The sequence below is a fragment of the Hyperoodon ampullatus genome (assembly GCF_949752795.1).
Source record: "Hyperoodon ampullatus genome assembly, chromosome: 19".
NCBI classification, from domain to species: Eukaryota; Metazoa; Chordata; class Mammalia; order Artiodactyla; family Ziphiidae; genus Hyperoodon; species Hyperoodon ampullatus.
Genome location: NC_136932.1, coordinates 31,175,985 through 31,187,250, shown reverse-complemented (window position 1 = coordinate 31,187,250; position 11,266 = coordinate 31,175,985). Strand labels below are relative to the sequence as shown.

Genomic DNA, 11,266 nt, shown 5'->3' with positions numbered 1-11,266 from the left:
GAGCACAGGCTCTGGATGCGCAGGCTCAGGGGCCATGGCTCACGGGCCCAGCCGCTCCGCGGCATATGGGATCCTCCCAGACCGGGGCACGAACCCGTATCCCCTGCATCGGCAGGCGGATTCTCAACCACTGCGCCACCAGGGAGGCCCCTGAAACAATTTTTTCTGAGATTTCACATAACTTGACACCAACTTGTCTTTGGGGAAATTTTAATGCGCTGCATTTAGCAGATGTTACCTGAAAGTGTTTGCGCTTTTTTTTTTTTCAAAGAAAAGTGCTGTGCTTTGGGAAATGATGCTTAACTCTGATTTCAAAACTTTGGCTGACTTCTCATCACTCCCACCCCACCAGGGTCTGGCCCCTGTGACAGGTCAAGCCTGCTTTCCATCAGGCCCAACAGTCACCGAGTGATGTGGAATGGTTGTGTTTGTTACACACACAAGGGCAGGACTTGCATCTTTGGCAACTAACTTCGCCTTCCAAGCCTTTGACCTCCCACCTGTAAAAGATGGGTAACTCTTCCCTCCTACATTTGTTTAAGATCATTCATTTAGTCCCCATACGTGTAATGAGTAGCCACTACACGCTGTGAATAAAACTGATCTCCTTACCTCTGTTTCAGACCTGAATCAGACAATTATACAAATCTTTAATTACAAACCATGACAAGTTTGTAGGTGTAGGGGACTGTGACAGCATACATGCAGGGACCTGTGCTGGCGAGGGGAGACCCCGCTGAGACCTGGAGGATGAGCAGGAAAGAAGGAAAAGGGGTCTGTGTGGTGAGGGTCCTGAGGTGGGAGAGGAGGAGACAGGTTCGGAGACAGGTTCCACTGTGGCTGAAGCGATGCAAGGCTGGAGAGGCCTGCAGGAGTCTGGTGGTTATCCTAGGATCCCCGGGAAGCTCCTGGGGCTTACGAAGGGCAGTGACGTGATCAGACTTTAATTTTAAGAAGCTCATTCTGGCTTGTGGTACCAAGAACAGCAAGAGTCGTGAGGCGAGAGCTGACAGGGGTGGAGGTAGGAGGTAGATTTTAGAGACCTCTAGGAACTTAGTTTACATGAAGGATTGATTCTCCGCAGTTTTCAGGTAAGAAAATGGAAGCAGGTTAGAAAGGTCAAGTTACATGCCCACGTAGATACATCTAGTACATGGCAGAGGCAGGAGGACAGGCCTCCAGAGCCCATTTTCTTAATCACGACTCAACTGTGCCCAGGCACACTGTGGATCATTGTCACAGTTCACACAGTTTCTCACAGCTGTTCGGGTCGGGGCCAAAACCCCAACACTCCTTCCCAAGGGAGTTTTATCAGTAATTCACCACCCAGCCCAGGTTGTTGTTGACTTGCCTGACAATAGTGTTGTGGTGGGCGGGGAAAGCAGCAGAGAACCTTACACCTCCTCACAGAGAAACAGATCCTGAATTGTCCTGCGAAACAAGACCTTGGGATCAACTGGACCTGGAAAACAGAGCGCCTATTGGCCGTGAATTAATAAGAGAAACCCCACCCTTTACTGAGTGCACATTCCCAGCTAGAGAGCGTTCATGATCAAATTACAGGTCAGCTCTGGGAGCCATTAGAGAAGGGAGCCCTAATGCCCTGATTTCCCAGACAGGGAAATTGCGGCCCCGGAAGGGAGCTGCTGAAAAGGGACAGACATGGACCCGGGCATCCACATTCCAAGCCAAAAGCCTTCACCAAGAGGAAGTCTAGGTCTAAGGAAGAGGAACAAGTTAGCGGCAGTTGAGAGGTCGGACAGAGGGTCATTAATGCCCTCCAGAAGAAGCATCTATCGGTGGGCCGGGTACCTCTCTCTGGCCCGGAGGCCGGGGGTGGGACCTCAAAGGTCTCTTTGGGGCATGCGCCCGGAGGGAAGGCTTCCTCAGCTTCTCTCCCCACAAGGCCTGAAGGCCCGGATCGGCGTGCGGCCAGGAGGGGCTGCCAGAGGCCTGCGCGCTCTCCTCTAGGTGAGGCGGCCGGCGGACTCCTCTGGGAAAAGGTCAAGTCCTCCCGCAGCCTCTCGGCCACGGGCTCTCAGAGTCGCCGGCACTGTCCGCCGCCGGCGCCTCCTCGCTGAGCCCGGTTGCTAGGGGAACCAAGCGCCGCGCTCCTTTGCTAGGGGGAAGTCAGGGAGTAGACATCCTGGGTTAAAGTTGACGACCACGTGATCACATTTATGGGCGGGGCCTCCCAGAACCAACTAGCCGTAGGGAAAACAAATGCTTGTCCAATCAGCACTTTCCATGGGCGGGGAACTTATTAGCTCCGCCCCTCCCCCGCCCCCCTCTTGAGTGACTGACTCGACTCTTGTCTAATAATATTAAGGACTCCCTGGATTGACCAATACATAAATGAATCAAAATACACAGACTCACGTTGGGAGGCGGGCCAGGGGAGGTGACGGAGATTCCTGTGACCTAGGTCACCGCCCCGCCCAATCGGACGCCGCGAGATGGGCGTGACTTCGCGGAAGGAGCTGTGGGGGCCAATCGGAAGAGGGCAGGGCAGCCATCGCTCAATAGACGCCGGTGGGGCGGGGCCAGGGGCAGGCACCGGCGTTCCCGAGGGTGGGGCCGGGGCAAGTGTCAGTCAGGCAGGGAGCGCCGCTGGGGACGCGGAGAGCCGGCGGCTGACGCGGGCGGGCTGCTGCCGAGCCGTCCGCCCAAGATGGAGTTCCTCCTGGGGAACCCGTTCAGCACGCCGGTGGGGCAGTGCCTCGGTAAGGCCCCCACGGCGGCGCCCCGAGGCCTGGGCGGTGCTCCGCGCGTCCCTGCGCGGTCGGGCCCAGTCCTCCGCCCCGGCCCGGCCGCCGCTTTCCCAGCGGGCTCTCTGCCCTGGGCCCGCCCGGCGGAGCCGCCCTCGGTGGGGAGCGGGAGGCCGGGCGCGCTCCTGGGAAGGCTGTCGGGGGCGGGGCCGGCCGTGCCGGCTAACGACCGGAGCGCCGGCCGGGGAGCCTTGCCGCCGACTCTCCCCGTGACCTTGTGCGAGTCGCTGCTCTGTCGGGTCTGGAGTTCCGTCTGTCAGAGGCGGGGTCCTGATGTCCGTGATGCTGCTGTCTGCATGGTGACTATCGCTTCCCTGCGCTCTTGCGTCTGCCAGCGGTGAACCCTTCGGTGGCAGATAGAGGGTTACTCGGCAGTCCTAATCCTGTGGGGGGCTCGGAAAGCCCGAGGTGCAGGTGACGGACCACCAGAGGGCCCGCCCTATGGAATTTCCTTACTGAACAAGCAGCGTGCCTTTTCACCCAAGGTGGGCGCTCATGCCAGGTGTGATCAGTCTAGAATGTTGATTGGTTTCTTTTAAAACTGGGTTCCTCCTGGTTGGTGGAAGGACTGGTGAAATGTCTTTCATGAGCACGGACCTTTGGAGTCCTTATGGGCCTGGGTGGATTAGGCTGTAGTGATTTGTTTATTTCCTGCTTTACTTATAAATTTCCAGCTTTTCAGCCTTTAGTGGGGCCTGTGAAATTAATGAGGCCTCTCCCGTTGGCTAACTGGCATTTGGGAGCTTTCTTTTCTCTGTGGTGTAGGGTCTCTGATAAGGGGTGATGAGCACAGGGCCCTGGAGAGTGTCTCCCCACCTTTCTCGAGGTTCCCACCCCCGTTCTTCTTCCTCAGCTGCTCTTTCACTGCATCCATGTTCCAGAAACTCATTTCTCAGTTGGGTATTGAATTCCAGTCAGGTATGAGAGGGAGCCAGTGAACTTGGGGAATTTTTTTTCTTTTTCTTTTCTGTCTCCTTTACAGTAGGAGGCACTGTTACTACCTTTGAAATGCCAAGGTAGTTGATGAGGGGGTATAAGTTAAAGGGGACTTTAAAACATACAAACGTAAGGGATGTACAGGTATATAGCAAGGGGAAAGAGCATGATGCTTCTCTCAGGAAGACCTGAGTTAAATTTTGCTTCCCCCAGTTCAACTGTGGGACCCGAGAAGATTGTGCAGCCCTTCTGAGCCTTAGTTTGCTTGGTGGGGGGCGGAGATTGATTCATCCCCACACTGGAGAGGCTGTGTGGGACAGCGGGCCCATCTGTGAACAGGCCCCGCGTCCACCGTCCCGTGGACAAAACACTTGACCATGAAGAGGATGGAGCCTCCTCATTGCCAGTTAGCCAACAGGCAAGACCTCGGTAATTTCACAGCTCAGTTCAGATAAATGATTAGAGGCCAGAGTGAGTTTCTAATGTGTCTTTGCTGTTGTGACAGTGTAAAAGTGACTCTCGCGACATTTAGTGCTGTTAGTGTTCTTTTAAAAGTATGTGCCGGGGGTTGGTGGGAGGGAGGGGGGTGCAGAAATAAAACAACAGCAACAAAGCTAATGATTAAGGGCAGAGGTATACCTCACGCGAAGCAGTTCTACAGCCATCACTTGCTCCTTACGGCTGCGCTGTGAAGGAAGCTTTATTGTCCTTCCCACTTTAGAGATGAGGAAATTGAGGCTCAGCGAGGTGGAAGGATGGCTTAGCCGCTCAGAGGGAGCTGGGATTTCATAGCCGTCCCGGTGCTCAGGGGGTTGATGGGGTCAGGAAAGGGAACAGAGATGCGTGGGACAATGACGACTAACAGAAGGCCACGCAGTGCCTGTGCTCAGTTGCCTCGTGGGGACAGTGAGTGCTGTCAGGAGACCACTGCGCCCAGAGGAGCTGCGGCCTGCGCCTGGCGTTTTGGAGTCTGAGGGCTGTTGGTGAGGATGGGTGGGAACTGCACCGTCAGAGAAGAGGCCCCCTGTGCCTGGGGACAGGTGGAGGAGGCGGGCAGGGGGTGTGAGCACCTCAGTGGTCCCCGGTCCGCGTGGAGCAGAGGTGGCTGCGGGGAACAGGGGCAAGTTGGGTTTGGGCCCAGGATGGAGCCCTGTCCTGGGTGGGTGGCATCAAAGGCCACATTCTATAGCTGACCACAATTGTTAGTCCCTCTGGACCTCATTTTCCTCACTCAGCAGCTTCTGCGGCTTCTACCTAAACCATTCCCTCAGTCCATTTCAGCAGGCGTTTTGAGTGCTTATTGGGTACCAGGCCCCAGGATACAGATATTAAAAAGCTGCTCGGAGGGGCCCTTCTGTAGCGATAACACACCCACCAAGGTGTCCTGAGCTGCAGAGCCTCAGGCTCACCGTCTGGGGGTCCGTAGAGCCGCGATTACCCCACCTCGTGCCTGGCCTCACTCGAGCTCCCCGGCCTTGTTCGGTCAAACGCGTGGTCTGCCCATCGCAAGCCGGTGGCTAAGCTCCATCTGGTGTGGTCACCGTGCCTTCCCTGCATCCATGCTGCCCGTGGTCCTGGGAGGTGGCTCCCGAGTGGAGGGCACGGCTCAGAGCCAGGACGGGCCACAGTGTGAGGGCCGAGAAGCGTGGAGGAAGGCAGAATGCTTCCTCGTGCCGTCCGACTCTCTCCTCTGAAACAAGTTTCAAGTGGTCCTGTCCTAATGGCTGTCGCCTATGGGAGTCCCCGAGCCAGGTCCATGGTGCTCTGCAGACGTGCACAGCTCTCCTTGTGTTGGCCGGAAAACGTTTTCAGACCGTCCTTTTCCAGGAGTAAAGTTTGGATTCATTTAGATGAAAAGATTGGTGAGTAGTTAGTTAATTGCACCCAGAGTATTGGGGGCGGGCTGGGAGCAGGAGGACCAGTGCTTCTCTGCCGCAGGGCTTGTGCCCGTGGATTGGGTGGTGTGGGGTCTGAACTGCTTCCTGGAGCTTCATGCATTCAGTGGCTCTGTATCGCCTCTCTTGTTTACCAAGCGAAACGCTTACCAGGATGTTCAGTCTAGTAAAGGAGCTAAGACAGGGACCTAAATCAGGTAAGACAGAAAGTGTTGGCACAAGATTGGACAGATAAACAAAGTAAGGTAATGGAGGACAGAGGGGTCACCTCCAGCAGCAGTAATAGCAGTTAAAGGTTTGTTTTTTTGTTTTTTTTAATTTTTGGCTGCGTTGGGTCTTCATTGCTGCGCGCGGGCTTTCTCTAGTTGCAGCGAGCGGGGGCTACTCTTGGTTGCGGTGCGCAGGCTTCTCATTGCGGTGTCTTCTCTTGTTGCGGAGCACAGGCTCTAGGTGCACGGGCTTCAGTAGTTGTTGCGCGCGGGCTTCAGTAGTTGTGGCTCTTGGGCTCTAGAGCGTAGACTCAGTAGTTGTGGTGCACGGGCTTAGTTGCTCTGCGGCATGTGGGATCTTCCCGGACCAGCGACTGAACCCGTGTCCCCTGCATTGGCAGGCGGATTCTTAACCACTGCGCTACCAGGGAAGTCCCTAGTTAAAGGTTTTGCTTTTTTAAAATTGCGTACTGTGTTACCGTGTGCCGGAGACTGCAGTAGGTGCTTTGTATATCTTGCAGTCCTTTAATTCTTAGAACAGCACTGTGAGTGAGGTACTGTTATTATTTCCACTTTGCGGACAGGGACCCGGAGGCAGTGAGAGGGTCACACAGCTAGCAGCGAGGGAGCTGGAGTTGCAACCCAGCGTCCCAGCGTTCGGGCTCTGGAGCTGCTGCCCTGGGGGGCAGATGAGGAGGGGCACCTCGGGGGCAGGAGGAACCCAGCCCTCAGGGTGTGGGATTTGGCTCATGTAGGAGTGGAGAGGAGGCTCGGAGGGTGTTCTGAGCAAAGGCTGGGTGTGGAGGGGTGGTGGTAGCGCCAGCCTGGGGAGTGGTGGGGGGCCAGGTGGACAGACGTCAGGCCTGACTGACGAGGCTTCGAATGTAGGCTGCGTGGTTTGGCCTCTGTCATTGGTGGCACTGGGGAGCCACGGGTGATTTCTAGGGAGGGGAGTGGCACAGCTGTCATTACAGAGCCGGGGACATTTCCCCTTGGCAGCCCCCAAAAGGTCATTCCTCTCTGACCATCAGAGCCCCCGTGTGTGCAGAGCAGGGGTCTGACGGGGGAGTCAGCACACGCCGTGCCAGTTCCCCGAGGTCCGGGGTTGGGCCCTTCCTGGAAGCCCCCAGCAGAGATGAGGGGTGCTGAGGCGGGTGGACGGAGCACGGGAAGAAGTGTGGGGTTCTGAGAGCATCTGTCCTTAACTGCCTGGATGGTTATAGAGCGCCGGCCCACTCCCTGTCCCCCTGCTTCCCGCTCGTGAGGACAGGAGCTGAGAGGATGGCTCGTAGGGCTTGGCGGGAGGGCTGCCCTGCTTAGGGGGCGCTATGGGGCTATTAACAGGTCCCATAGAACTGTGCTGTTAAGAAGCAGTGCAGACCTGTGTAGAAAGCTTGAAACGTACACGCAAATGCAAAGGGGTAAAAATCACCATAATGTGCTTTCTTACAAACTCTTTGAGACTCTTCTCATTTCACAGAATAAGTGGAATAAGTAGAGTGCTTGTGTATTTGACCCTCTATTTTCTCAAGCCTTGGAGATACAGTGTTGTGTAAGTGCTCTTAGCATATTTCTGGGCGGTATGCCTGCTTTTTTGGGGGGTGGATGTCAGCTGATGAAGGGGGTATAAACACAGTGCCCAGAGGGGCATCGGTTAAGCACTGTTGCTCTTGACCTAGCAGATAAGTCACTCAGAATTTTTAGGCTAACCTACTAGTCTGAAAAGAAAGAAATAACGCTCAGACTTTTTTTTGGTGACTCAGCTTGTTATGGCCAGGAGAAGGGCCTGTTAAAAACCAGCCTCAGACTTGGTGCGTATTTCAGTGCTCCCTCCAACCCTCCCGACCTAGAAGAATTTCCGATCTTCTCCATCCAGTCCTGAAGCCTGCTGGCCGTCAGCACTTGCCTCCTCCTCCAGGCAGCCTTCCTAGACCAGCCTGTTTGTAGTGCTGTCTCTTCTCTGAACTCACCGTGTGTGTTATCTGAGGCATTCACTTGGCTCTGCCCTCACTCTCCAGGGTTTGTGAAGACTAGCAGAGAGAATGTGTGTGGGTCCCCAGTATAGCTAACATACTGTTGCCTCCTCCTGCCGTGCTGTTTCCTGTTGTTTGTCTTGCGTCCTGTCCTGTTTATTGCCTTATCTTCCTCAGGGAAGGATGTGTACCTTGTTTCCCCGTGACCTTCACAGCACGTGGTACAGTCTGCTCTGCACAGTTACTCACTCCAAAGGTTCCTATCAATGTTATTATTATTTTTTTTAGCATCTTTCAAAGCTAAAAATAATAGCCATCATTTACTGGCCCTTCACCATGTGCCAGGCACCCTGCGAAGTGCTGTACAAACGTTATCTCATTCAACATTTTTTTCTCAGGAAACTCCATTAAGTCAGGGGTGTCATGGCCATTTTACAGATGAGGACCTGGAGGCTTAGAGGAGTTAAGCAACTTGCCCAGGGCTGAGCCGTGCTCCACACCAGGGGCTTGAGCTTCAGAGCTTCGTCCTGTTGCCCCGTAGACGGCAAGCCTGGCCTGGAGCCTGTAGACAAGAGGTGGCCTTCGCTGATCCATTGTGAGTTCCAGAGCCTTCTAGGTGCCCTTTGCCCGCTTGTTCTCTTCCACCACGGGCACACTGTGTTTTGGCTGGAGACAGCCCCATCTCTGCCTCTGTGAGCAGCTGCCTGCGTGTGGGTCCACTGACTGGACACGGGGAAGGGTGTGTGTGACAAGAATGCTGCTCCGTCGCTTCTCACAGGGTCCTTAAGGCGATCACTGAGACACTGTATGTAAAAGCAAAGTGTGTTACTACGTTATAGTATTTCCCACACACCTTCTAGACTCGTCCTCCAAGAGGGCACTTATTTTTATTTGTACCTGTTTATTTACTTTTTAAAAATTGTAGAAAAACACACATAGCAGAAAATTTACCATTCTGACTGTTTCAGAATGTTCAGTGACATTAAGTACATTCACTTTGTTGTGCAACCATCACCAGCATCCATTTCCAGAACTTTTCTCATCTTGCCAAACTGAAACTCTATCCCCATTAAACACTAACTCACCTCCTCTCCCCCCAGGCCCTAACCCCCCGATCCTTCTACTTTCTATGAATCTCAAGACTCCAGGGACCTCACATGAATGGAATCATGCAGTGCTTGTCCTTTTGTGCCTGGCTTGTTTCACTCAGCAGAATGTCTTCAAGATTCACTCATGTTGGAGCAGGTGTCAGAGTTTCCTTTCTTCTTTTTTTTTTTTTTTTTTTTTGCGTTACGCGGGCCTCTCACTGTTGTGGCCTCTCCCGCTGCGGAGCACAGGCTCCGGACGCGCAGGCTCAGCATGCGCTTAGTTGCTTAGTTGCTCAGCATGGGCTTAGTTGCTCCATGGCATGTGCGATCTTCCCAGACCGGGGCACGAACCCGTGTCCCCTGCATCGGCAGGCGGACTCTCAACCACTGCGCCACCAGGGAAGCCCCTTCTTTCTTTTTAAGGCTGAATAATATACTCCATTGTGTATATAGAACACATTTTGTGTATGTATTCATCCACCTTTGAGTTGCTTCTACCTTTGGGCGGTCGTGAATACTACTGCTGTGAACATGGGTGTGCAAATATCCCATGTTTGTGTTCGTGTCCCTGCATTCAATTCTTTTGGATATAAACCCAGAGGTGGAATTGCTGGGTCATGTGGTCATTCTGTTTTCAATATTTGGAGGGAGAGCCGCCATGCTCTTTTCCACAGCAGCTGTACCATTTTACATCCCCACTAGCTGTGCATAGGGTTCCAGTTTCTTCACATTCTCCCTATAACTTGTCATTTATTTATTTTTTTATAGTAGCCATCCTAATGGGTGTGAAGTGTTATCTCACTGTAGTTTTGAGTTGATACCGAGCATCTTTTCATGTGCTGATTGGCCATTTGTGTATCTTTGGAGAAATGTCTAGTCACATCCTTTGCACATTTTTTAATTAGGTTGGTTTTGTTGTTGAGTTTTAGGAATTCTCTCTATATGTTGGATATTGACCTCTTGTTAGATACTAGATTTTCTCCCCAGGGGGAGAAAATATTGCCTTTTTACTCTGTTGCCTGGGTCCTTTGATGAAGCCTGGTGTATCTGTTTTTTCTCTTGTTGCCTGTGCCTCTGGTGTCCTGCCCTGATCCTCAGAAGAGTCTGACACGTGCCCTGAGGACAGGCAGGGTGACGCTGGCTGTGCTGGTGGCCTCACTCCTCACCAGGTGCCGGTTGAGGGCCCCACAGGCAGCAGCCCCGCGAGGCAGGCGCAGTCACTCACGTTTGGTCGAGAAGGAGACGGAGGCTCAGCAGGCGGGTCCCTCCCGGGGGCCTGGGGTAATAAGTGGCTGGCAGCGTAGGGCCTTGCACCAGGCCTGTGGGCTCCAGAGCCAGGGCCCTTACCCACTCAACCGGAGTTATCTGTGGAGTTGAGTAGATGCACTCGTGGCTGAAAATCTGGAAATGGTCGTCTCAAGTTCAGATCGGCCTTAGCATTACTCGCTGTTCACCCGGTTCCAGTGCAAGTCAGTGCAGAGTGTCCTTGTCACCCCGGTTTCCGGAGAGTTCGGCGAGAGGCAGTGCACCAAGACTCTCCCTGTGGATTTTCCTTTCTCTTCGGATGTGCTTTGGATCCACAGCGTCGGGAGGAGGAAGAGGGATGAATAGACGCCAGGTTCTCCGAGCGGCCAGCTTGCTTTTCAGGCATCACCAGCTGCTGTTTTAATCAGGACTGAAGCGCAGGCCTTGTAGTCTGGGGGGCGCGTCCAAAATTCTGTTTGAGGTTTTGGTTTAAAGTGGAGGTTGACGGAGAGAGCCTGGTCCCTCCTCTCAGGGAACTGGGCCTCTGAGAGCTGGGGACAAGGCCAGGGCCCGGAAGCTGCTGTTATGTTCTCTGCCGCTACACATGGGCTCCCGGCGTGGCGTTGTCGCGGTGGGAAACGCGGCCTGGGGAGGGTGCTGCCTGGTGTTGGAAGGCGGAGTTAACTCTGGAAACTTCAACCAGCGATTCCAGGAAACAACACTGAATTCTGGCTGGAAGGGCCTTGGTGGCATTTGGTCCAAACCCCTCACCACTACCGTTGAGGAAACTGAGGCCCAGAGAGGCTAGGTCTGTGCTGTTTCTACCTCAACGATTATTTTTTGTTTTTGTTTTTGTTTTGGGGGGGTTTTTTTGGCCACACAGCTCAGCATGCGGGATCTTAGCTCCCCGACCAGGGATGGAGCCCGTGCCCCCTGCAGTGGAAGCGCAGAGCCCTAACCACTGGACTGCCAGGGCATTCCCTACCCCGACAACACTTCTGACACCAAATGTATGGGTTTTTTCTGGACGCTAGCCAATTCTGACACCAACTGGCCTCCCCGATCCAATCCGATTCGATTCACTTCAACCTGCCTGCCTGCCTGGGGTTGTTGCAGGACCGCAGGGAAACGGCTCAGCCCCATGAGACCGCC

At 54.1% G+C, this 11,266-nt stretch overlaps 1 protein-coding gene across 11 annotated transcripts in view; it reads left to right on the top strand.

The window, feature by feature from the left end:
- Positions 1-2,671: 2,671 nt before the first annotated feature.
- Positions 2,672-11,266, top strand: part of TOM1L2 (target of myb1 like 2 membrane trafficking protein) — a gene marked incomplete at both ends in the record, with an annotated part of 77,529 nt that continues 68,934 nt past the window's right edge. For all 11 annotated transcript variants that reach the window (XM_079725144.1, XM_079725151.1, XM_079725143.1 and 8 more), the window contains one exon: positions 2,672-2,723. In XM_079725144.1, coding sequence (XP_079581270.1) covers positions 2,672-2,723 — 52 coding nt within the window. The remainder of the gene's footprint in view (positions 2,724-11,266) is intronic.